The 25,600-nt window shown below is 46.7% G+C and overlaps 2 protein-coding genes across 3 annotated transcripts in view; one reads left to right on the plus strand and one right to left on the minus strand.

Moving 5' to 3' along the window:
- LOC115083528 (zinc finger protein 850-like) overlaps nt 1-25,600 on the plus strand; it is a 111,372-nt gene that overhangs the window by 63,433 nt on the left and 22,339 nt on the right. The window lies entirely within an intron of this gene.
- LOC115083517 (gastrula zinc finger protein XlCGF57.1-like) lies at nt 9,675-16,999 on the minus strand. 2 transcript variants are annotated; one of them, XM_029587393.1, is made up of 3 exons: nt 16,821-16,999; nt 14,184-14,310; nt 9,675-12,833 (listed from the first exon to the last, which is right to left on the minus strand). In XM_029587393.1, exons 1-3 carry the CDS (start codon nt 16,845-16,847, stop codon nt 11,215-11,217), a joined length of 1,773 nt encoding a protein of 590 aa, XP_029443253.1. In that variant the 5' UTR covers nt 16,848-16,999; the 3' UTR covers nt 9,675-11,214. The 2 variants fall into 2 exon arrangements, with proteins under 2 accessions (XP_029443253.1, XP_029443254.1); XM_029587394.1 differs by lacking the exon at nt 16,821-16,999 and having other exon boundaries at nt 9,675-12,829; nt 14,184-14,243.

Genomic DNA, 25,600 nt, shown 5'->3' on the forward strand with positions numbered 1-25,600 from the left:
ATTTTCCATGCAGGTCTGTTTGTTGTTAATTGTTTGGAAATGAGCGCTATCTTCAGGATCTCTTGGTAAAATGCCGTCTTTCACCTGCTAAAATGCGGTCTCACTCCCAGAGCCCCCTCCATCACTGCCTCTTGTCACCCAGCTGAGTTTGTCCATGCACTGAGCGACCAGGATAAAACGTAGCCGGGGAGCAGGGGGACAGGACATATTCAAATCCTTGGATTTACTGTAAAGGTTACCTGAGGAAACCCTCTGAATCAAGACCTCACAGTGTACAGAGCCAGAGGTGGGAGAAGGATGAAGGAGAATCTCCTCAAAAAAAAATTTGCAGGAAGCAGAAACTGAGAGTCAAAATGCCAGAGGAGCAGCTGCTTTGTAAGGGGAAGAGAAGAAGGGAAAAAAAAGAGCCTGAGAGGCTGCAGGGAATAAAGAGTCCAAGGAATGGATTAAGTATAGTGGGAGCAGTCCCAGGCTGCATCCCCTGCCCCCCTCCTGCCCCCCTCCTACCTGCTGAGCAGAAAGCCCTGCAGCCATTCTCCTGCCCCTTCTCCAGAGCAGGATTTCCAGCCCTGGCTCCCTCCCTGCACGCTCCCTGGGGTGGGGGATGGGATCAGTCCCAGGCTGCATCCCCTGCCCCCCTCCTGCCCCCCTCCTACCTGCTGAGCAGAAAGCCCTGCAGCCATTCTCCTGCCCCTTCTCCAGAGCAGGATTTCCAGCCCCGGCTCCCCCCCTGCACGGTCCCTGGGGTGGGGGGATGGGAGCAGTCCCAGGCTGCATCCCCTGCCCCCCTCCTGCCAGTCTCCTACCTGCTGAGCAGAAAGCCCTGCAGCCATTCTCCTGCCCCTTCTCCAGGGCAGGATTTCCAGCCCCGGCTCCCTCTCTGCACGGTCCCTGGGGTGGGGGATGGGAGCAGTCCCAGGCTGCATCCCCTGCCCCCCTCCTGCCAGTCTCCTACCTGCTGAGCAGAAAGCCCTGCAGCCATTCTCCTGCCCCTTCTCCAGAGCAGGATTTCCAGCCCCGGCTCCCTCCCTGGGGTGGGGGGCAGCTTTGGTTTCTGCTGGGGGAGGGCACTCAGCTTCCCTCTGCAGGGTTTCCGGGTCTCAGCTCTGCCTGGCACAGCAAGCCCCGCCCCCTTCCAGCGGGAAGTGACAGCTGCAGTTGCTGGAGGCAAGGAGCAGTGGGGGGGGGGGGATGGCTGCGGAGGGGGGGGTTCATCCGGAGTTGCATGTGAATCACCAAGAAGGCGGCTGCAGATGGCAACTATTATTTTTTTTCACAGTCAGCGTAGGGCTCTCCTTCAGGGATCCCCCTAAACCGCAGGTTCCCTCTCCGAGATCTGTTTTCCAGGTCCTCCAGCCACGCTTGGTGTTCCTCGACCTTCTGCTGTATAGTATTAAGCTCCTGCTGCGTCTCGGTTACAGCCTGTGCTTGCTCTCCCATCTGGGTCTCTAAGACGTCCACCCGTGATCCCAGGCATGCATAGTCAGCTGCTAAAGTTTGTGTCTCCTCTCCGAGGGCGCCCATCCCCTTCCTTGACTTCGCCGGATCAATTTTGAACATCGGCTTTGGATAACGCCGAATCGATCGCGGCTCCTGGCGATTCAGCCCGCGCCTGTCTCCCCCCTGGGGAATCAGGGCCCCCTGCTCCGCTGCTGCCTCGTGGCCTGCGAGGCCTGCCCGAAACTCTTCCGGCGCGGCAGTAAACGAAAATTGTTTGAGGTTCCACGGGTTTTTTGCGTACCGACATGACTGCAAGGTTCCTGTACGCGATGGCGGAGTTGGGAGCCCGATTCGAGCGGTTTAGCTGCTATTTTTTTTTGGGGGGGTGGGGGGTTTCACGCGGTGAGGATCGGAGCTCGGGCTTTACGCTGCCATCATCTCGGTGATGACACTTCCTCCTTCTATTGCTGACTTTTCTAAAGATGTCTGGTGAAATGTAATCTTACGTGTTACTTTCCTTTCCTTTAGTCCTGCCAGATCATTCCATACAAGTGGGTAATGTCCCCCACCCCCCCCCCCCCTAGCAAAAGACAGAGAAAAAAAGCTCAAAGGTGACTTCGCTCCCCCTACAGGGGTCTGGTGCTGCCTTGAGCTCTTCAGTATCCAATGTCAAAACTTAAGACAACTAAAGCAATTGTTTGCTTGGGTTTCCAAATCAGCATCACAGCCAAACCCGATGCAGCCAAAACACTTAACTCCATGGTTATTAACGGAAGAATCAGATGATTCCTACACCAAGGTCATGGTTAGGCAAACTGCTTCAGAGTGGGCCACGATGTATTCACCGTCAGACTGAGAGCTCTTGGTTGCTGTGGCTTTCCTGGGGGTGGGTCCTGGACAGATTGGACAGGACTAAAGGAAAGGAAATTAATGGTTAAGTGTCAGCTCCAGCCATCTGTCCTCCTCTGTGTCAGCTGATGGGAAGGTAGCCGCATGCAGGCCTCTTCCTTCCAGTCCATGTGGGCCGGTGCAAACGCGCCTCTCCCCTCTTCTGGCCCAGGCAGGCTGAGGCATGCGGGCCTCTCCTTTCTTATGGTTTTTATGCTGACCCACCCAAGCGCAGGCTGGCATGATGAGTGCGGCGTTAAAGGCCAGTGGAAGGGTGCGAGGCAGCCTAGGTCAGAGGTTCCCACACCTGTCCCGGAGGATCCCCGGCCATTCAGTTCTTCAGGATAAACACAATGATTTGCATGCACTGCCTCTATTATTTGCAGATCTATCTCATGCACGTTCATTGCAGAGATCCTGCGAACCTAACCGGTTAGGGGTCCCCCAGGATAGGTTTAGGAACCACGGACCAAGATGACCCTTCAGCTGTCCCTTCCTATCACCACCACCACAGGCTCTTCCCCAATGAGATTTTGATAATTGTGACCCCCACCACTATCCCTCCCAGAATAATCCTGTAAAAACACAAAATTGGCCATCATGCTTTTAAATGAATTTATTTAAAAATATTTATTTATATTTACCACCTCCTTAGCCTTAAGAAAATCATCCAAACAGGGGTACAATATTTTCTTTAAAAACCGTTAAACAAATAAGTGTACATAATAAAACAGTAAAATACATGAAACAAATCATAGATGTACAGACAGCAAGTAAAAATCAGAACTAAAGCCAACCACCAAGATGTTAAGACGGCCAGCACACAGTCCTTTAAACAGGGAGCCACCAGCAAAAAGGTTCAACTTTGTTTCATATTTAAAAGGGCTTAATTTGTGGAGGGGGGGGACTGCCTGGAAGTGAGTTCCACCATTTCTTTTCAGACCCGAGAGGCAGAGCAGCAGGAGGGTTCACACTGCAAAATGATTACAATAGCATTTCATTTTTGGATCTAAAAATATATAAGACAAGAGAAGGAAAGCTTGCTACGTCTATACCCCGGAAAGAAACAAGACAGGAACACCCTTCTGCGTTTTCAAGAATGTGCATCCTCTACTCTTGAAAAGGAGTTTGCCAGTCTCCCAATTCATAGCAATATATAAACAAGAATCAAGAGAATTATTCAATAATTCGAGCGATCGAGGTTATCCGATGAAATACATCAGGCAAGCTTACAAGCGGGCTCTATACAGTGACTGTGAAGCATTGCTTACTAGTAGAATGAAAAGGGACAATCAAGGCACAGCCATCTGCACGACAAGATACTCTCTGATGTCAATGACAATTGCCAGAAGTGTGCAAGAGCACTGGGGCATTATACAGACGATACCGCGCGTGGAAAATAAATGGATTTTAGAAGAGCATATTCACGTTCAAGGAATCTGCGTGACGTGCTGAGCCCAGCGTGGCTGCCGGCATGAAAGGAAACGGACAGCTTCCATTCTAGATGGCAGCTGTCCGTGCCACTGTGGGGTTTGTAATCAAACCCTACAAATCAAAGACTTCACGTGCACAAGGACCGGCAAGATTTATGCACTGCATCATTTCACCACGTGTGCCAACACATGTGGTGAATATCGCCACTTGCTCGTGGCAAATTTTACGTGAGGAAAACAACACGGTCTTTAAGAATCAGATTAAGTGAACACAAGAAAAAGAAAATGCCCCGTTTCTTGGCGTCCAATCAAATGAATCCAGAACAAGTGGGTTATGCACCTCTACCAGTAGATGGAGACAGAGCAAACTGAAGTCACAGTATATATATATATATATATCCCTTGCTGTGACAGCCTGCCAGTATTCTCCGTCTCCAGCAGACGGTGGATGTGCATCTCCCTTCTGGGGATTGCTTCATTTTGAAAAAGGAGAATTAAGAATATTACATTCGCCCAGCTCTCCTGCGGTGAATCCTAAAGGTCCCTCCCCCAGTTGAGAATTCCCTCAAATGTAGCTGTTTTTTTTCAGCCAGCGTGGACTTAACTGCTTAAGTGGCTAAAAAGCAGCAGGTGCAGGAAGCCAAGCACGATGGTGAAGCCAATTGCCCTCTCCCCCCACAGCCGGAGACCATCCCTGTGCTCAGCCAGGTAAGGCTGAGCTCAGGTAAGTGTTTAAAAAAAAAAAAAAATAAAAAAAAATATATATATATACACACACAACCCTGTTCATTGTAACTTATCTTTATCTTTCCTTGCTATTGTTAATGTTATTACACCCCCTGTTCGATGTGAACCGATATGATATATGTTTCATGAATGTCGGTATAAAAAAAGAATTAAATAAATAAGAACATAAAAAATTGCCATACTGGGTCAGACCAAGGGTCCATCAAGCCCAGCATCCTGTTTCCAACAGTGGCCAATCCAGGCCATAAGAACCTGGCAAGTACCCAAAAACTAAGTCTATTCCATGTTACCGTTGCTAGTAATAGCGGTGGTTATTATCTAAGTCAACTTAATTAATAACAGGTAATGGACTTCTCCTCCAAGAACTTATCCAATCCTTTTTTAAACACAGCTATACTAACTGCACTAATCACATCTTCTGGCAACAAATTCCAGAGTTTAATTGTGCGTTGAGTGAAAAAGAACTTTCTCAGATTAGTTTTAAATATGCCCCATGCTAACTTCATGGAGTGCCCCCTAGTCTTTCTATTATTCGAAAGTGTAAATAACCGATTCACATCTACCCGTTCTAGACCTCTCATGATTTTAAACACCTCTATCATATCCCCCCTCAGCCGTCTCTTCTCCAAGCTGAAAAGTCCTATCCTCTTTAGTCTTTCCCCATAGGGGAGCTGTTCCATTCCCCTTATCATTTTGGTCGCCCTTCTCTCTACTTCTCCATTGCAATTATATACTTAGAGAGACGTAAAAGGAGGTTTTTGTAGTGTAGGGCTTCCTCCTTCCAGTCTCCGTGCTCGGCTCGTCGTTTCGACATTCATCCTGCTCCGTGGGGGGTCAAAATACTTAGGCAGCCTGGCGGGTTGAGCAGCCTCTGTAGGCTAGGTCCCGCTCTGAAGCTTTTTTGCTGCGTGCCATGTGGTAGGCCACAATGGCATTTTGCCCACTTTCTAAGACTGCCCTCTACAGGATTGTCGGTTCAGCGTGTGTGTCTAGCTGTGCGTCCAGTTTTTGAACGCTGAGTCAGGCCTTCTATTTGGTGCATCAAAGTTAAACGGTGTCTTAAGTGACCGCACGCTTACCTGTGCGCACAAGTTTTATTGAGCGGTTAAATTGTTACAGCACTTATTTTTGGGACGCCTAAGTTTTGGACACCTAGGCATTGAGAATGGGACACCTAGGCATTGAGAGTAGATTCGCAGGTAGGATACTTGTCGGGAGGACACAGCGCCGGAGTACTCCTAGAGCGGGAGCGGGACCGGGACTTCCCAATGGAGGTCCAGATGGCATGGATGATGACACCGATCCTGACTCTCTTCCAGATGGTGAAATTCCTCCAGGATTAGAACCGTATAGGAAATGCTATGGTTCTTTCATAGAGATGAAGTGCAGGCCCCGATTTCCCAGACCTTGAAAATGCTCGGAGTTCCTGGGACAGACGCTGTGTCTGAGCTGAAGAGATGGAGGCCATTCAAGAATTGATTGATCTTGAGTTGGGTGCTCCAGAGGCTAATTTCAAAGGGGGTCAGGTTTTGGAAGGCCTGTATCCTCTGGATCCAGTGGCAAGAGAGCGTTTATGTTTCCAAAGGTGGATGCACTTGTGTGTGCAGTCTCCAAGCGGACCACTATTCCCGTACAAGGAGGAGCGGCCTTGAAGGATGCGCACGATAGGAGGATTAAAGCCATCCTTAAACAAGCATTTGAAGCAGTGACACTGACCTTGCAGATTGCTTCTTGTTCCCTGGTGGCTCGCTCTTGTTTGCTTCTTTCCCAGGAGGTCAATGACTCTGGGGTGAACTCCAGGGCAGTTATGGAGCCAGCTGCTGCTTTTTTTGGCAGATGAGGGCTGTGATTTGTCCCGCTCTTCAGCCAGAGGAGTGGCTTCCATAGTAGCGGCCAGATGCCAGTTATGGCTCAGAAAATGATCGGTCAATGCGGCCTCCAAGCCTAATCTTACCAAATTGCCCTTTAAAGGCTCGCTCTTATTTGGGAGCGAGTTAGAGAAACTGGCTGGTAAGTGGGAAGAATCTCCAGTTCCTCGTTATCCAGAGGATAAGAAGCAGGCGGCTTGCTTTTTTAACATGAGAGGTCATAAGAACATAAGAAAATGCCATACTAGGTCAGACCAAGTATCCATTAAGCCCAGTATCCTGTTTTCAACAGTGGCCAATCCAGGTCACAGGTACCTGGCAAGTTCCCAAATATTAAATAAAACCCAAGCTACTATTGCTTAATAATTAATAGCAATTTATGGATTTTTCCTCTAAGAACTTATCCAACCTTTTTTAAACCCAGTTACACTAACTGCTGTAACCACATCCTCTGGCAATGAATTCTAGAGCTTAACTATGCACTGAGTGAATAATAATTTTCCTTGATTTGTTTTAAATGAGCTGCTTGCAAACTTCCTTGGCCTATGTGTAGATTTGGTGAGTGTTTGAGGCCTGGTATGAGGATCGAAGTACTCGTCCTCATTCGGTCAAGATCCTGCTCATTTTGGAATTTTTTGCAGGATGGTTTGACTAAAGGTTTGGCCCTTAATTCCCCAAAGGTACAAGTAGTGGCTCTTGCCTGTTTCAGGGGCCAGGTAAATGATGGTTCCTTGTTGGCTTATCCTGCTGTGGCCCATTTCCTGATAGGAGTGAAACATCTTCGTCCTCCCTTGTGGTTTCCAGTACCCTTATGGAGTCTTAACGTGGTCTTGGATTTCTTAAAGGGTCCTACAATTAGACTGATGCGTAACCTGTCCTTGCAGTCACGGACCTTAAAAACTGTGTTTCTTGTGGCAATTTGTTCTGCGCAGAGAGTTTCCAAGCTGCAAGCCTTGTCTTGCTGTGAGCCATTCCTCCGGATGACTCGAGGCAATACGGCTGCATATTGTTTCTTCCTTTTTGCCGAAGTAGTCACTGAATTTTACTTGAATCAGTCCATCTTGCTGCCGACTCTGGACAGAGAGAGAGTTGTAGAGGAGTATCATCTGTTGCGACCCTTGGCTTTCAAGAGACATATCAACTGGTATCTGGAGGATTTCTGAGCCTTTATGGAAAACGGATCGCCTGTTTGTTCTTTATGGCGGTACTAAACAAAGAGAGCTGGCTTTGCAGGCTACAATAGTTTGCTGGATTAAGGAGGTAGTAATAGCTACATTCGTTGATGCTGCCAAGCTGTTATTTAGTCAGGTTAGGGCTCATTCCACTGAAGTTAGGTTCCACTGAAGTTAGGTTGCTATCTCCTGTCGACATTTGCTGAGCTGCAACATGGTCCTCTGCTTACACACCTTTTCCAGGAATTATCGTCTGGATGTGCAAGCCCGGGAGGACACAGCCTTTGCACGTGCAGTTTTGAAAGGACCGCGGTCAGCCTCCCGTCCTATTCGGGAGTAGCTTGGGTACATCCCACTGGTTCTGGATTCATCTGACTGGACACTAAGAAATGAAAAATTACTACTTGCCTGATAATTTCCTTTTCTTTAGGACAGTCAGATGAATCCAGCTTCCCTCCCTAGCTGCCGAATGATTGCACTATGGTCCTTTTGTGTGACTATGTGTTACAGGGATTACTAGTAAGTGTTAGTCCAGTCCCTAGACTAGCGTTAATACGGTTCTTGTCTGAGCTCACTGTTGACTGAGCATTGACATGCTTATCTGTTTTTAATCATGTTTTTGGCTAGTCTGTCCACAATTGGCTTTTGAAGAGAATAATGGCAGGGGGGTGTATATACTGTGACATCAGTTTTCTCCATCCCCATCTGCAGATAGAGGTGCATAACCCACTTGTTCTTGATTCATCTGAATGTCCTAAAGAAAAGGAAATTATCAGTTAAGTAGTAATTTCTCAGTTGTCAACATTGCATCCAGCCATCCCTTTTATTCAAGCTCAATCAAAAGCCGAAGAATTGGCCCAGTTTTTCCACGACAAAATCAACAAGCTCGTAACGCAGCTACCCAACACCTCCTCGCCTCACTTAACTTCCTCCCCAAGCGCAAACAACGCTTGGGGAGGAAGTTAATCGCATCTTGATCAATTCGAACCCACATCAGCCAAAGAAATCCAATCTATTTTAAACAAAATGAGACCCTCCTCTCACCCCGCGGACCATATTCCCACCAAATCCCTCCTGTCCATCCCGGAAACTATATCACAAAAGCTAGCAGACATCATTAATTGCTCACTTTCACAAGGCCTCTACCCAGACGACCTCAAGATGGCAGCCATTAAACCGCTTCTAAAGAAGCCAAATGCAGATCCCAATGACTTAAACAACTTCAGACCGATCGCAAACCTACCATTCTTAGCCAAGATAATGGAAAAACTAGTCAACTCGCAAATAACAGACTACCTTGAAGACAACAAACTTCTCTACCCCTCACAATACGGGTTTCGCAAAGCATCCAGCACAGAATCCCTCCTGGTATCACTAACGGACCACCTTATCCTGGGTATGGATAAAGGCCAATCATTCCTACTGATCCTGTTGGACCTTTCAGCTGCCTTCGACACGGTCAACCATTCCAGCCTCATAAAACAACTCTCATCCATTGGAATTGCAGGTACCGCTCTAGCCTGGTTCAAAACTTTCCTTAACAACAGAGAATACAAAGTAAATATACACAATAAGGAATCCTCCTGCTTCAAGGCCTCCATAGGAGTACCACAAGGATCCTCCCTATCACCTACCTTGTTCAACATATACTTACGCCCACTGTGCCACCTTCTAACGGATCTCAATCTCAAACACCTTATGTATGCTGACGATGTTCAGATAGTAATTCCTCTTAAAGAATCATTAGTCAAAACACTTGAATACTGGGAACCTTGCCAATCAAAAATCAATGACCTCCTCTCCAGTTTAAATCTCATCCTAAACACCTCCAAAACCGAACTAATTCTCATCACTCCTGAAAACAGCAATCATCACACACACGTCAAACATCCCCCTATCTTCTCAAGTCAGAGACCTAGGAGCCATTATTGACAACAACCTGAAAGCTTTTATAAACCGCACCACCAAGGATTGCTTTTATAAACTACAAGTATTAAAAAGAATTAAGCCACTATTCCACTTTCAAGACTTCAGAACCATACTTCAAGCAATAATCTTCACAAAATTAGATTATTGCAACGCCATACTTCTGGGACTTCCATCTTCATACACCAAACCCCTTCAGATGGTACAAAACTCAGCAGCTAGAATCCTTACAAATTCTAAAAGAAGAGACCACATCTCACCCATCTTAAAAAATCTTCACTGGCTCCCCATCCAAGCCAGAATCCTCAACAAATCCATCACCTTCATCTACAAGTCTATCCATAACTACACCTCCCTGGACCTTCAATATCCGCTCAGCCTTTATATCTCTCAAAGACCGATTAGAGAAGGCCATAGAGGATCCCTCCAGGTACCGAATACAAAATCCACCAGACACACAACGGCAAGAGATCGGGCATTCTCGACAGCTGGACCCTCACTTTGGAACTCCATCCCCACAAATCTACGCCTAGAACCCTGCCTACCAACTTTCCGCAAAAGATTGAAGACCTGGCTTTTCCAACAAGCCTTCCCGGACAACTCATAACCACCTCCAACTCCTGTAAGAATGTGACTGTAAATATTCATTAAGTTATTTATTTTATCCCCATACAATTCTTTTACTCCCCACTGTTCCTCTTCTTTCTCTATCCCAGTTATTCCACCCCTGTTTTTTTGTAACTGCTTCCCCTTTGCACCAGTTTAGTTTAGTTCTACTGTTCTTTGCACCCCTTGTTTGTATGTAAACCAGCATGATGTGACTTGTTCATGAATGCCGGTATATAAAAAACCTAAATAAATAAATAAATCTTACGTGGACATTCATTTAAAGATCTGAGGTGGTTTGTGATTGATTATGTCCCGCAGCATCCCAGAGGAGGAAATAGAAAAATCAAACTTTATACAAATTAGAACAAAAATGGAGTTTCATACTGCAGACTGAGGACCTGAGGGGACTAAACAATAATATTGAATGGAGTACATTGTGTAATAATGAATAACTTTTTGGGGGAGAGTTCAGGAGTCCACTATTAGAAGCAGCAGTTGCAACAAATATAAAAAAAGGAACATAATTAAATGTTTAAAATGATACACAAAATAAAGAACACAGACAAGCTGCAATCCGCCATTTCAAAGTATTGGCTCTGACAGCAAATCCTGACGTAAATGACAGATTGTTACATAGAGAAGCCTGATTGGACAATTTAAATTTCTCCCGAGAATAAGAAACGTAATGACATGCCATGATTATTTGATGCCAGTAAAACCGCAAGGAATATGCAGAGGATTTAACCAAATTTGGATGCTAAGAGCTCACTTTTTAATAAAAAAAACCCCAGAGATTTTTATCTAATAATATGTGTTGTCTTTGCCCTGACATAGCTGATATGGCGAAATGTCGGCAACTTCGGCATTTGTATTAAATAGCATTCAAAACTATAGCAGTTTGGAGTCGGTCAAAGAGACAGTGCAACTGAAAGATAAGTGATATTTCTTTTGAAGATTTTTAAGCACACAAGCATAAGAAGAGAGAAGTTGGGCACATTCACAATTCATTAAAGAAGTTGACGTGCAAAGAAATGAAAATAAGAAAAAAAGGTTTCCAGGACCCGTGATTGAATCTTCTAAATTCAGATCCAGCTGGTAGATGTTTCTTCTCAGTGCTGAGGTCCTTTCCTCTTACAATAAAATAGTGTAAAAAAATATATTGTAATAATTACAGGGTTTATTTTGATGAGATATTAGCCTGTCCTTCCGAATAAAGCTTTTACCACATTTAGAACATGAGAATGGTCTCTCTCCTGTGTGGATTTTCAGGTGTTGTGAGAGGTGTGTCTTTCTACTGAAACATTTTCCACACTCAGTACATAAGAACGGTCTCTCTCCTTTATGGATTTTCTGGTGCCGTGAGAGTTCTGTCTTCGTAATGAAACTTTTACTGCATTCAATGCATGAGAAACTTTTCTCACCTGTGTGAATTTTCTGGTGTTGTAAGAGGACTGCCTTCCTAATAAAACATTTGCCACATTTAGTACATGAGAATGGTCTCTCTCCCGTGTGGATTTTCTGATGTGAGATTAGTGTATGCTTAGTAATGAAGCTTTTCCCACATTCAGTACATGTAAATGGTCTCACTCCTGTGTGGATTTTCTGGTGTCGTGAGAGGTTTCTCTTCGTAGTGAAACCTCTACTACATTCAATGCATAAGAAACTTTTCTCTCCTGTGTGGATTTTCTGATGTTGTGAAAGGCTTGCTTTCCTACTGAAACATTTTCCACATTCAGTACATGAGAATGGTCTCTCTCCTGTGTGGATTTTCTGGTGTTTTGAGAGGTCTGTCTTTCTACTGAAACATTTTCCACATTCAGTACATGAGAATGGTCTCTCTCCTGTGTGTATTTTCTGGTGTTGTGAGAGGTTTGTTTTCGCAGTGAAACATTTCCCACATTCAGTACATGAGAATGATTTCTCGCCTGTGTGTATTTTCTGATGTTGTGAGAGGTGTGTCTTTGTAATGAAAGTTTTACTGCATTTAGTGCATGAGAAATTTCTCTCTCCTGTATGGATTTTCTGATGTTGTGAGAGGTTTGTCTTTATACTGAAACATTTTCCACATTCAGTACATGAGAATGGTCTCTCCCCTGTGCAGATTTTCTGATGTGATATTAGCATATATTTACTTAAAAAGCTTTTTGTACATTGAGAACAGGAGAATGGCCTCTCACTAGTGTGTATTTTTTTATGTTGTCTTAGTGCATCCTTGTACATGAAGCTTTTGCTGCATTTATTGCATGGAAAGGCTCTCTCTCTTCTGTGTGTTCTTATATGCATGTTTAGATTGTTCCCTGGACTGATACTTTTCTCATATTTATTGCAGAGAAATGGTGGTTTGATGGTGTGGGATTTCTGGTGCAATTTTAAATGTGATTCCTTACCAAAGCTTTTTCCACAGGAGTCACACAGAAAGGATTTCTTCCCTTTCCCCTCCCTCTGGCGAAGGTCAGAAGTCTTTTGATCACTGTTATTGCTCTGGCAGGGGCTCTCTGTGCTCACGTGTCTCTGGTGCTCAGGGATTACTTTGAGCTCCATCTCACATGCAGCGACTCCATCCCATGAGTCTCCTGCAGGGTCTCTCTGCTTCTTCTCTGACTCCTGCTGACTATTCTTTGTGTTGCTCCTCTCAGTCCCCTGCGAAACATTCTCAAAGACATTTCCTGATTCTCTTGGGATCAGTCCTTCTTCCATAGGATGTTCTTCTTGATTCTCCTCCTTTATGTGCTGTGTGATCTCATCACTTGCTGGTGAGAAAAGAAAACATTAAGTATTAGTGACCAGATAAATGTTTGTGATCCTATAATCATTGCTCTGGAATTGTCACAAAGTGTAAAAGTGAGAAGATGGAGAGAATGAGAGATAAAGAGATCATTAATGTAGGCAAGCTTGTTGGAATTAGAGATAGAAGGGGAAAGAAGGGATAGGATAAGCTTGGAGGGGAATGGAGTTGATGTGCTCTTATAGGATGAGAGTTACTATAAAGGACCAGGGATGAGATTGATACTCCCAGCTGAGAGGAAGAGCAGAAAAGAGGATAGAAGTGATGTGGCGATCAGATGACTGTGACAAGGTGAGAAGCTATTAGGGTGAGAGGTGAAGGCTGAATGAGAGGAAGAAAAAGTTTAAGGACAGTGGACAGGGCAGAAATCAGAATGGCTGGGGAGCTGGAGAATACAGAGAAAGGGGTCAGTGCATGAGATATAATTAATGGGCTGCAGTGAGGTAAAAATTTGGGGAGGGTTTGCATCAGGAAAAGTTAATTTCATTGAGCCTTAAAAACCAAACAGAAGTAAAAAAAAAAGATTATCTGGAGTCCACACTATGTAGCTCAGCTGCAAACGTTCTTGTACCAGGCTCACTGATCAAAGGAGCACAGGGTGCTAAAAACCCAAATACCAGGTAAGAACATAAGAACATGCCATACTGGGTCAGACCAAGGGACAATCAAGCCCAGCATCCTGTTTCCAACAGTGGCCAATCCAGGCTCCTCAGGAGTCTATAACTGAGACAACTAGACATACGCAGACAAGCTGCAACCTCCCAGTATATTTGTGCAAGGCTAAATATGTCACAGGGGGTAATGATCGCTATGAAGGAATCTCAGGCTTCTTGTGTCCTGCGGTTCATATTCTCTTCTGTTCTTGGGCATGTGGGGTCTGTAGTTCTGGTTCTATTGCTGTGGGCTCAGAGGGACTGCTGAAAGCAGAGCCTTCATCTGCGGATGGTAAGTTGGATTTGCTGGGAAAAAGCACTTAAATCTTGAAATGGGCAGGGGATCATTTCATTGATTTGTGGCTAGCTATTCCAAGAGATCTTATTGGTCTGACCATTTTATCTGATTATGCTTTCACTGTGAGTGCACTACACGGTATGTAAATCTGTTCTGAGGCTCCTTATCTCAGCAGAAACAGGGGATACATTTCAGACTGAATGTCAGGGGCTGCTATCAAGTGAAAAGACCCAAACCACCAATCTCAGGTACCGGTTCAGACACAGAGCAATGCAGGAGCTGCAGTTAGGAGAAAAGTCACAAACGACCTTCAGTAAATCAGGCTCCAGGGGTTTGCTAAAAATTCAGATAATGCAATTCTTACCGAGGGAGATGAGGGTCTCATAATTCTCCTTCATCACCTCCCTGTAAAGCTCCTTCTGTCCTTCATCTAAATACTCCCACTCCTCCTGGGAGAAATAGACAGCGATGTCCTCAAACGTCACCGGCACCTGAAACACAAACCAGAAAGACGTGGAGGGGCTCAGCGTGCATTAGATCTCAGCTGGATTTATTCTCCTCACATTTAAACATTGTTATTGTTTGTAAGGATTTGGGTGGACCCCTGGAATCTGTGGCTGCTGACCACACCCACGAGGGGAAGTCCCGCGAGGGGCCACAGGTCAGGCTCAGCTTTAGACCCTCTCGAAACAATCTTGATAGAGAGCTACTGAAGACCTTTCAAAGAACTCATCCTGACAAGCCTCAACCACGAAGGGGAAGGCCTATAAAGGGGAGTACTGTTCCGCGGCCCGCTCACAGCCCTGCTCACCTCCATAGTCTGGGACAGACTTCCCCTGCGTCTGCTGCCAGTGTTGCCCGCTAAAGTTATCAAGATAACGATAGGGGAACCAGGCTTACCCTGCAATCTTTATGTGAATAGCACTAATATCAGTTCTCACCAGCTAAAGTTATCAAGATAAGGATAGGGGAACCAGGCTTACCCTGCAATCTTTAGCTGAATACGCTAATATCAGTTCTCACCAGCTAGAGTTATTTATTTAACATATTTCTATACCGGTCTTCATGAAGGGATTCATATCAGACCGGTTTACATGGAACTTAGGGGTTAACTAGTTAACCAAACAAGAAGGCCGAAGCCGAGTTACATATAACAAGGGGATAGAACTTGGGGGCTATAGTAGCCAGGAAGTAGACAGAAAGGAATTAACTAGAAGTAAATAACATATGAAGGGTTCTGGGAATAGTAAACGTCCCATCCCTTGGGCTGAGTCTGAAGTGACATTTTTGAGTTAGGGGAAGGCTTGGAGGAAAAGCCAAGTCTTAAGTTTTCTTCGGAAAGTAAGAAGGCAGGGTTCCAGTCTTAGGTCAGTCGGCAGTTTGTTCCAAAGGACTGGGCCTGCTGTGGAGAAGGAACGTTCTTTGGTGGATTTTAGACGGGTGGATTTAGTAGGTGGGACTTGAAGGGTTCCTTTATATGCTTCTCTGATGGGTCTTTCCGAAGAGCGGTGTTTGAAAGGGGTCTGAAGGTCTAGAGTGAGCTGTTTGTGGATGGTTTTGTGGATTATAGTGAGTGCTTTATGTAGGATTCTGAATTTTATTGGCAGCCAGTGTAGGTTTCAGAGGATGGGGGTGATGTGAGCATGCCGGTTGGTGTTGGTTAAGATTCTGGCTGCTGCGTTCTGGAGCATCTGTAGAGGTTTGGTGGCTGAGATGGGGAGCCCCAGGAGTAAAGCATTACAGTAGTCAGTTTTCGAGAATAACGTTGATTGAAGGACGGTTCTGAAGTCCTGGAAGTGGAGAAGGGGTTTGAGTCTTTTTAGAACTTGAAGTTTATAGAAACAGTCCTTAGTGATATTGTTAATTGATTTCTTTAAATTCAGATGATTGTCTAGGATTACTCCTAAATCTCTAGTTTGAGATATCTGTGGGTCAAGGACTGTTTGATTGGTGTTGGTCGAGTGTTCAGGGGAGATAACAAGGATTTCTGTCTTGGATGCGTTGAGAACCAGGTTCAGGCTGGAGAGGAGGCTTTTGATGGACTTCAGGCAATTTTCCCAGTAGTTAAGCGTTTTTGGAAGAGATTCTTTTATGGGTATCAAGATCTGCACATCATCTGCATAGAGGTAGTGTGTTAATTTTAGGTTTGTGAGCAGATGACAGAGGGGCAGTAAGTAGATATTGAAGAGGGTTGGGGATAAAGAAGAGCCTTGTGGGACGCCTAGTGTTGACTTGTAACTTGGTGATTCTTTGTTATTGACTCTGACCTTGCAGCTTCTGTTGTTGAGGAAAGAGTCGAACCATCTGAGGGCGAGTCCAGCGATTCCGATGTCTGAGAGATGGTTTAGAAGGATGTCATGGTTTACCGTATCGAAAGCCGCCGAGATATCTAGGAGGACCACTAAGTATGAATGCCCTTTGTCAAGACCCATGAGGATGTGGTCTGATAGGGCGTCTGATAGAGTTATCAAGATAACGATAGGGGAACCAGGCTTACCCTGCAATCTTTATGTGAATAGCACTAATATCAGTTCTCACCAGCTAAAGATATCAAGATAACGATAGGGGAACCAAGCTTACCCTGCAATCTTTATGTGAATAGCACTAATATCAGTTCTCAGCAGCTAAAGATATCAAGATAAGGATAGGGGAACCAGGCTTACCCTGCAATCTTTATGTGAATAGCACGAAAATCAGTTCTTAGCAGCTAAAATGTATTCACACCAAAGATTCCCTCCATCACAGCCTCCTTTTATACCGCTAACCTTGGTCCATGTAAAGAGCAACCCTTACAAAACAGAGTCAGACAGCAAGAGGAAATATTCAAATCTCTGTTTTTCCTCAGAAAGTTACCCCAGCAAACCCTATGAGAGAAGGATAAAGAAGAAACTAAAGAAATTTTGCAAAAAACAGAAACAGAGTCAAAAGGCCAGAGGAGACGCTGCTATGTGAGGTGGGGGATGGGATCAGTCCCAGGCTGCATCCCCTGCCCCCCTCCTACCTGCTGAGCAGAAAGCCCTGCAGCCATTCTCCTGCCCCTTCTGCAGAGCAGGATTTCCAGCCCTGGCTCCCTCCCTGCACGGTCCCTGGAGCTCTGGGCTGTGCTGGATGCCCACGATCTGCTTCTCTCTTATCGGCCACTGAGGGAAAGATAATGGAGGGAGGAAGAATGGGGAGATGGAGCAGTGCAGGGGAAGTGTAAGTTAGAGAGAGGGAGGGAGGGAGGGATCCTGGAGTTGTGCGGCCTCTGACTGCTGCCCTCTGCCTCCCCCGCCCAGCACTGACAGCAGGAGCTGAGGCTGCACACAAGGCTGCAGGATTCAGGATCAGCTGGGACTGCGCTCTCAGGAATATTGGGACTGGCAGACTGGGAGCTCAGATTCATACATTATCTGATTTATAGATAGAAAATCCATCAACTCACAGTGCACTCTGGGAGCTGTAGTCCTTCCTAGGAGGGATTACTGTACGTGACTGTTACAGGGCACTCTGGGAGCTGTAGTCCTTCCTAGGAGGGATTACTGTATGTGACTGTTACAGTGCACTCTGGGAGCTGTAGTCCTTCCTAGGAGGGATTACTGTATGTGACTGTTACTGGCACTCTGGGAGCTGTAGTCCTTCCTAGGAGGGATTACTGTATGTGACTGTTACTGGCACTCTGGGAGATGTAGTCCTTTCTAGGAGGGATTACTGTATTTGACTGTTATAGGGCACTCTGGGAGCTGTGTTCCTTCCTAGGAGGGATTACTGTATGTGACTGTTACAGGGCACTCTGGGAGATGTAGTCCTTTCTAGGAGGGATTACTGTATGTGACTGTTACAGGGCACTCTGGGAGCTGTAGTCCTTTCTAGGAGGGATTACTGTACGTTACTATTACAGGGCACTCTGGGAGCTGTAGTCCTTCCTAGGAGGGATTACTGTATGTGACTGTTACTGGCACTCTGGGAGATGTAGTGCTTCCTAGGAGGGATTACTGTATGTGACTGTTACAGGGCACTCTGGGAGCTGTAGTCCTTTCTAGGAGGGATTACTGTACGTTACTATTACAGGGCACTCTGGGAGCTGTAGTCCTTCCTAGGAGGGATTACTGTATGTGACTGTTACTGGCACTCTGGGAGATGTAGTGCTTCCTAGGAGGGATTACTGTATGTGACTGTTACAGGGCACTCTAGGAGCTGTGATCCTTCCTAGGAGGGATTACTGTATGTGACTGTTACAGGGCACTCTGGGAGATGTATTCCTTCCTAGGAGGGATTACTGTATGTGACTGTTACAGGGCACTCTGGGAGGTGTAGTCCTTCCTAGGAGGGGTTACTGTATGTGATTGTTACAGGGCACTCTGGGAGGTGTAGTCCTTCCTAGGAGGGATTACTGTATGTGACTGTTACAGGGCACTCTGGGAGGTGTAGTCCTTCCTAGGAGGGATTACTGTATGTGACTGTTACAGGGCACTCTGGGAAGTGTAGTCCTTCCTAGGAGGGATTACTGTACGTGACTGTTACAGTGCACTCTGGGAGCTGTAGTCCTTCCTAGGAGGGATTACTGTATGTGACTGTTACAGCGCACTCTGGGAGCTGTAGTCCTTTCTAGGAGGGATTACTGTATGTGACTGTTACAGGGCACTCTGGGAGCTGTAGTCCTTTCTAGGAGGGATTACTGTACGTGACTGTTACAGGGCACTCTGGGAGCTGTGTTCCTTCCTAGGAGGGATTACTGTATGTGACTGTTACAGGGCACTCTGGGAGATGTAGTCCTTCCTAGGAGGGATTACTGTATGTGACTGTTACAGGGCACTCTAGGAGCTGTGAGCCTTCCTAGGAGGGATTACTGTATGTGACTGTTACAGGGCACTCTGGGAGGTGTAGTCCTTCCTAGGAGGGATTACTGTATGTGACTGTTACAGGGCACTCTGGGAAGTGTAGTCCTTCCTAGGAGGGATTACAGTATGTGACTGTTACTGTGCACTCTGGGAGATGTAGTCCTTCCTAGGAGGGATTACTGTATGTGACTGTTACAGGGCACTCTGGGAGGTGTAGTCCTTCCTAGGAGGGGTTACTGTATGTGATTGTTACAGGGCACTCTGGGAGGTGTAGTCCTTCCTAGGAGGGATTACTGTATGTGACTGTTACAGGGCACTCTGGGAGGTGTAGTCCTTCCTAGGAGGGATTACTGTATGTGACTGTTACAGGGCACTCTGGGAGATGTAGTGCTTCCTAGGAGGGATTACTGTATGTGACTGTTACAGGGCACTCTGGGAGGTGTAGTCCTTCCTAGGAGGGATTACTGTATGTGACTGTTACAGGGCACTCTGGGAGATGTAGTGCTTCCTAGGAGGGATTACTGTATGTGACTGTTACAGGGCACTCTGGGAGATGTAGTCTTTTCTAGGAGAGGTTACTGTATGTGACTGTTACAGGGCACTCTGGGAGCTGTGGTCCTTCCTAGGAGGGATTACAGTATGTGACTGTTACAGGGCAGTCTGGGAGATGTAGTCCTTCCTAGGAGGGATTACTGTATGTGACTGTGACAGGGCACTCTGGGAGCTGTAGTCCTTCCTAGGAGGGATTACTGTATGTGACTGTTACAGGGCATTCTGGGAGCTGTAGTCCTTCCTAGGAGGGATTACTGTTTGTGACTGTGACAGGGCACTCTGGGAGGTGTAGTCCTTCCTAGGAGGGATTACTCTATATGACTGGTACTGTGTGGGAGGAGGGAAGAGGAAGAGTCTGGGGACAGAGCACAGGGAGGGGAAGCAGGAGGAAGGGATCCTGGGGTTGAGCGGCCTCTGACTGCTGCCGTCTGCCTCCCCCGCCCAGCACTGACAGCAGGAGCTGATGCTGCACCCAAGGCTGCAGGATTCAGGATCAGCTGGGACTGCGCTCTCAGGAATATTGGGACTGGCAGACTGGGAGCTCAGATTCATACATTATCTGATTTATAGAATTAACAGAGAATCATAGAAACATGACAGCAGGGAAAAGGCTCCACAGCCTATGGAGTCTGCCCATCCACACCAACTATTCAGCTTTACAGTCCCTACCACTCCCTCAGAAATCCTCTGTGTGTATCCCAGGCTTTTCTGAATTTACATCCTGTCCTTGTTCCACCACCTGCACAGGGAGACCGCTCCATGCATCCACTCCCCTCTCTGTAAAGAAATATTTCCTTAGGTTACTCCTGGGTCCAGTGGCGTAGCCAGAACTGATTTTTTGGGTGGGCACAAGGTTAACATGGGTGGGCTGTAGGCATGCAGGTCTACTAGTTGTTTTTTTACTGATAAATAATGCCAAATTGTGCAGCATAGCATTCACATCTACGCCTAAGTATGAGGTTTACTTAATGATACAAACATCATTCACGGTGATTTGTGGTACTTTAGCCTTCTTATTATTACGATTTTATACACGGCTCCTACCTGTCCATAAATTTTGAGAGAGCGGTTGTGTTGCTTATATTTAAATTGCTAACATCTCAAAATATAGATATATATTTTTACCTTTGTTGTCTGATCTTTGTATTTTTCTAATCAGTTGGTCCTGGTCTCTTTTTCCCATTTTCCCTTATAGTTCATTTCCTAATTCCTTTTCAGTGTCTTTCTTCTATTACTGTCTTCTTCCCTTCCACACACACACACACACACTCTTTCTCTCACAGACTCCCTCTCACACACTCAAGCTCTCACTCTCATATGCTCTCCCCCCCCCCCCCCCCCCACAAGCTCACATTCAAGTTCTCACTTTCTCACCCCTCCCCAGGCTTATATTCTTATGCACACACAGACGCACATCCAGGCACCCATTCTCACCCACACACATAAACCCAGACTCCCATTCTCACCCACAAACCCATGCTCCCAGTCTCACCCACACATATTCAAGCTCCCATTCTCATCCATACATATACACATTTAAGGTCCTATTCTCACCCACACATACACACATTCAAGCACCCATTCTTATCCACATATTCAAGCTTCCATTCTCACCCACCCACACAAACCCAGGCTCTCATTCTCACCCATATATACACACATTCAAGCTCCCATTCTCACCCACCCACAAACCCAGGCTCCCATTCTCAACCACACATACACACATTCGAGCTCCCATTCACCCACATATTCAAGCTTCCATTCTCACCCACATACACACCCAGGTTCCAGTTTTCACCCACACCCACTCCCATTCTCATCCACACATACACATTCAAGCACATGCACAGCTTCCGCTTTCTCCCCCAGAGCAGGAAGATCAGCTGCCTCTCCTGCTGCCACCGGACTCCTGCTATCTTCGGGCGTCCGAACTTCCTGTCGGGGGGGGGGGGGGGAGCGGAAGCGCAGCGCACAACGTCCACTTCCTCCCTCCCCCCCCAAGCAGGAAGATCGGCGGGCAGTACAGCCCGACGCCCGAAGATAGCAGGAGGCCGGTGGCAGCAGGAGAGGCAGCTGATCTTCCTGCTTTGGGGGAGCGGAAGCTGTGCGCGGCGCTTCCGCTCCCCCAAACAAGAAATTCGGCGGGCCGTTTGGTCCGAAGATAGCAGGAGAACGGGTGGCAGCAGGAGAGGCAGCTGATCTTCCTGCATTGGGGGGAGGAAGCGGAAGCTGCGCGCGGCGCTTCCGCTCCCCCCCCCGAACAGGAAGACCGGTTGGCCATACGGCCACAGCAGCGCTTCCCCATGTGTGCCGTGATGGCGCGCGAGGCGTGGGTTCTCTTGTTCGCTGTCGCGGGGATGGGATCCCGCGATAGCCTTGCAGTTCCGGTGCCAGTTGGGTGGGCCTGGGTCTAAGTTGGGTGGGCACCTGCCCACCCAGGCCCACCCGTGGCTACGCCACTGCCTGGGTCTCTCCTCTTTCACCCTCATCTGATGAATCCTTGTTCTAGATCCTCCTCTGCATGGAAACCTTGGAGGTATTTAAACGTCTCTGTCATACTTCCCCAGTCCCACCTTTCCTCCAGGATGTACCTGTTTACATCTTTCAGTCTATCCCCATGTGCTTTAGAAGGAAGATCTCTGACCATTTGTCACAGGTTCTCTGTGTGGGTCTGAGAAATCACAAGAACCCAAAGGGTGCGGGTCCTGGGGGCTCCTTGCTGACCGGATCTGCTACTCAGGAAAACACAAAGCCACCCTCACACTTTGAGCCCCTACAGGTTAAGCAGTGCCTTTATTATTAATGTAAGGTTAATCCTAGAAACCCAGGCAGAATACACAGACATAGTTAAGACAATAGCTGCAATTATAATACAAACCCTTTGCTTATAGTTAGGGCAGCTGATTTCAATCTATTGGTGTGGATACTCCCTCGCTGTTTCTCCCTCTGCCTTCTCCCTCCCCTGCCTCTGTTAGTTTTACCCTTTTCATCTGTGCATCTTAAATTGCTTTTTGAGAAATGGATGTGGGTGGAGGACCCCTCAGGATGGCCACTAAAAGCCACCCTACCCTGTTATTAGAATGCACTGAAATAGGAGCCGTCCATCCATCCCTTTGAGCCCTCCCAGCAGGAGGATCAGGATTGGGAGCCTCAGCTTACTTAGCCCAGTCCTGCTGATAGCCGTGGGGGGTCGGTCAGGGAGAGCAGCTGCAGATTAAGATGTAATGTTTCCACACTCTGGTGGGGCCTCCTGGCCTTGCGCTAAGGAGTTTTCTTTCAGAAGAGATACCTCACCGAGCGCTCCCTGCCAGAGGATCCTTCTCACTTTAAGTTACAGAGAGCGAGAGAGAGAGAGAAAGGCAGATTGTGGAGGCAGATTCCCTGCTGGGGTGAGAGGGCTCTCACCCAGGAGACCAACGACCTAGGTAGGCGAGCACCAGTGATGGATCCTGCTGCAGGGTCAGTGAGGAGTCAGTGGGGAGTCAGTGAGGGCTGGAAGAGTCCTATGTTTGGAAGGGACTGAGGCTCGCCCTGCTTCTTTGGGGAAAGTCATCCTCGCTGGCTGTACTCAAAGGACAGGGGCTGAAGACCAGCGAGCCCGTTCACCCCCTGAAGGTGGCAAGCTCCCGGGACAGCATGAACGCCAGCCTAGGAAGATGTTTGCAGCTAAGCTTTAAAGTATTTTTGCACTTTGAGATAAGTGGGGAGGTTTTTCTGATCCCCCTTCCCCACTGGGATTGCAAATCTGAGAACGAGCCTGATCCCCTGATTTTCCCACAAGAGAAATCCCAGAAGTAAGAGCTAAGGATAAAGGAAGAGCTGAACCAAAGGAAGGAAAAACCATCCAGATCTCTGCACAGCAAGGAACCAGGACAGGCTGGGTGTCTGAGGGAAAGAAGATGTTTAAAGGGGGGACCCTATTCATTAGGATGCACAGGGACAGACGCTGGGAGAGAGTGCGCACATTTATAATCACCATGGGCTCTACCCAGAGATCTGTAATAAGGACAGCGACCAACATAGTAAGAAAATCCTGTAACTACAGTCAGATGTACTCACATCAGTGTGGACCATGGACTTTATTTTACTTAATGAATCAGTAAACTTATTATTTACACCCAGTCCTGGTTCTTACAGCCTCCCACCTCACGAGAAGCACCACAGATACACTTAAAGAGAGTTAAACACACTGGCGACCTGTTCTCATTGTCTGGGCCACAAGTGACAGCTTTCCCCCTTCAAAAAAATCCTCGCAGGGACTGGGATCCGTCATGGGAAGGAGCGAGCTGGTTGCAGTCGGCCCTGAGGAGTACCTCTCCTGAAGAAGGGGGTTACGTGTGGTTTCCCATAACCGGGTCCCGGGTCAGAACCCCCTCCCCACTGGGCTTGCACATCTGGTGTTTAATGCTTCAGTCCCCGCAGCTGTTGTACAGTCGCATGATGTGGGGGCGGTGTGAGAACTCTAAGTCCACAATGGCCTAACTTCTCAACACATCTTATCAGACTTAGGACAGTCAATTCCGTTGCGCCATTTTAGTGCTCACCCTCTGGCCCGACTCAAACGGGTACGGTCTCCAGTATTACACAAAGTGCTCCGAATGAGATCCCACCAGGGACTTCTACAGGGGCCGTAATCACCTCCTATTTTCTGCTGACCATTCGTCTTCCAATGCAACCTTCTGGCTTTTGCCTTTTCCTTATCCATCTGTTTGGGTCACCTTTAGTTCATCAGATGTGCTCTCTCCTACGTCCTACTCTTTTTGTCATGCTTAGAAGAATTTCACCCCCTATACTATACTGCTCCCTTGGGATTTTTACAGCCCAAATGCATGACTTTGCATGTTTTAGCATTAAATATCAGCTGCCATATTCCAGGACCTCCTCAGCCTAGTAACATCCACCAAGGGCACTGGTGGGAATCGTTCTATATGGAACTTATTACAAAAACCTATGCTGATGGACTGTCCTTGTGCCATAGCGACTGGCGGCCTTTTCACTCATATCATGCAGGTAGAGGTGGAATGCGTTTTTGTTTTTTTTTTTGTGGGGCACCGGACACTTAATTCCACATTCAATCCCATTCCCTGCCTGGTTACACACCGCTGCCATTCCAGTCTCTGATAAACTGCACCAATCCTTTTGGGTAGTGTCACTCCTGTGCATCTGCATTCCCATTAACACTTCCAAGTCAGTGTTGTAGAGCGAAATTATAAAAGGGATAATGCTGGCCAGTTGCATCCAACTTTGCAGTTGTAAACACATAGGTCAGGGGGGTTATTGTCTGTTTTTACCTTAATTTCAACCTCATATAGACAATCCCTGAACTTGTCCACAGCCACCAGTTTACGAGCAGGGTAGTTTCTCTCAGTTTTACTCAGATTGCAGCTTGCACAGGCCACAGGTCGTAGTCCTTCTGTATGTGGCTGGTTTAAAACCTCTTCTAGACCAAGACAAGCATATATATGCAGCTCATAGGCCTTGCCTGGGTCAGCAAAAGTAAGTACTAGAGCATTACGCAGACATTGTATGATCCTCCCAAAGGCAAGTTCACAATCTTGAGTTTATCTCAAGTCAAATGACTCTGACACCTTGTAATATTTCTGATTGTAAGGAAACTAAAAAGTCATGGGATAGGAGGCGATGTCCTTTCGTGGATTACAAACTGGTTAAGAGACAGGAAACAGAGAGTAGGATTAAATGTGCAATTTTCTCAGTGGAAAAGGGTAAACAGTGGAGTGCCTCAGGGATCTCTACTTGGTCTGGTGCTTTTCAATATATTTATAAATGATCTGGAAAGGAATACGACGAGTGAGGTTATCAAATTTCGGATGATACAAAATTATTCAGAGTAGTTAAATCACAAGCGGATTGTGATACATTACAGGAGGACCTTGCAAGACTGGAAGATTGGGCATCCAAATGGCAGATGAAATTTAATGTGGATAAGTGCAAGGTGATGCATATAGGGAAAGATAACCCTTGCTGTAGTTACTCGATGTTAGGTTCCATATTAGGTGCTACAACTCAAGAAAGAGATCTAGGCGTCATAGTGGATAACACATTGAAATCATTAGCTCAGTGTGCTGCGGCAGTCAAAAAAGCAAACAGAATGTAGCAAGCTGTCAAATGGAGAGATGCGTGCAATGGATGTAGAAGCGTCCCTTGATCCTGTAGCAGCAGATCTGGACGGATCGGTAGACTTATTGGATCTTCCAGAGATAGTCGGAGAAGGAAGCTGTACCATGGTTGTCTCGGCCAGGCCAGGGCAATGAGTATTAGTTGAGTTTTGTCGCTATGCACTTCTGAATTGTTCTTGTTATCAGTGGTATGGGAGGAAAGACGTACAGGAGACCTGTCGACCAAGGGATGAGAAAAGCATCTTGAGCTATCCTGAATCGGCTTGGTCTTA

The sequence above is a fragment of the Rhinatrema bivittatum genome, chromosome 2, assembly GCF_901001135.1.
Source record: "Rhinatrema bivittatum chromosome 2, aRhiBiv1.1, whole genome shotgun sequence".
Taxonomy (NCBI): Eukaryota; Metazoa; Chordata; class Amphibia; order Gymnophiona; family Rhinatrematidae; genus Rhinatrema; species Rhinatrema bivittatum.

Excerpts from the sequence above, each read along its gene's own strand:
- LOC115083517 (XM_029587393.1), bottom strand. The coding sequence starts at position 16,847 with ATGGCTGCAGGGCTTTCTGCTCAGCAG. Across the intron at positions 14,311-16,820 it reads CAGGGCTTTCTGCTCAGCAG|GTGCCGGTGACGTTTGAGGA; the intron begins GTAGGAGGGGGG and ends TTTGTGTTTCAG. Across the intron at positions 12,834-14,183 it reads TGAGACCCTCATCTCCCTCG|CAAGTGATGAGATCACACAG; the intron begins GTAAGAATTGCA and ends TTTTCTCACCAG.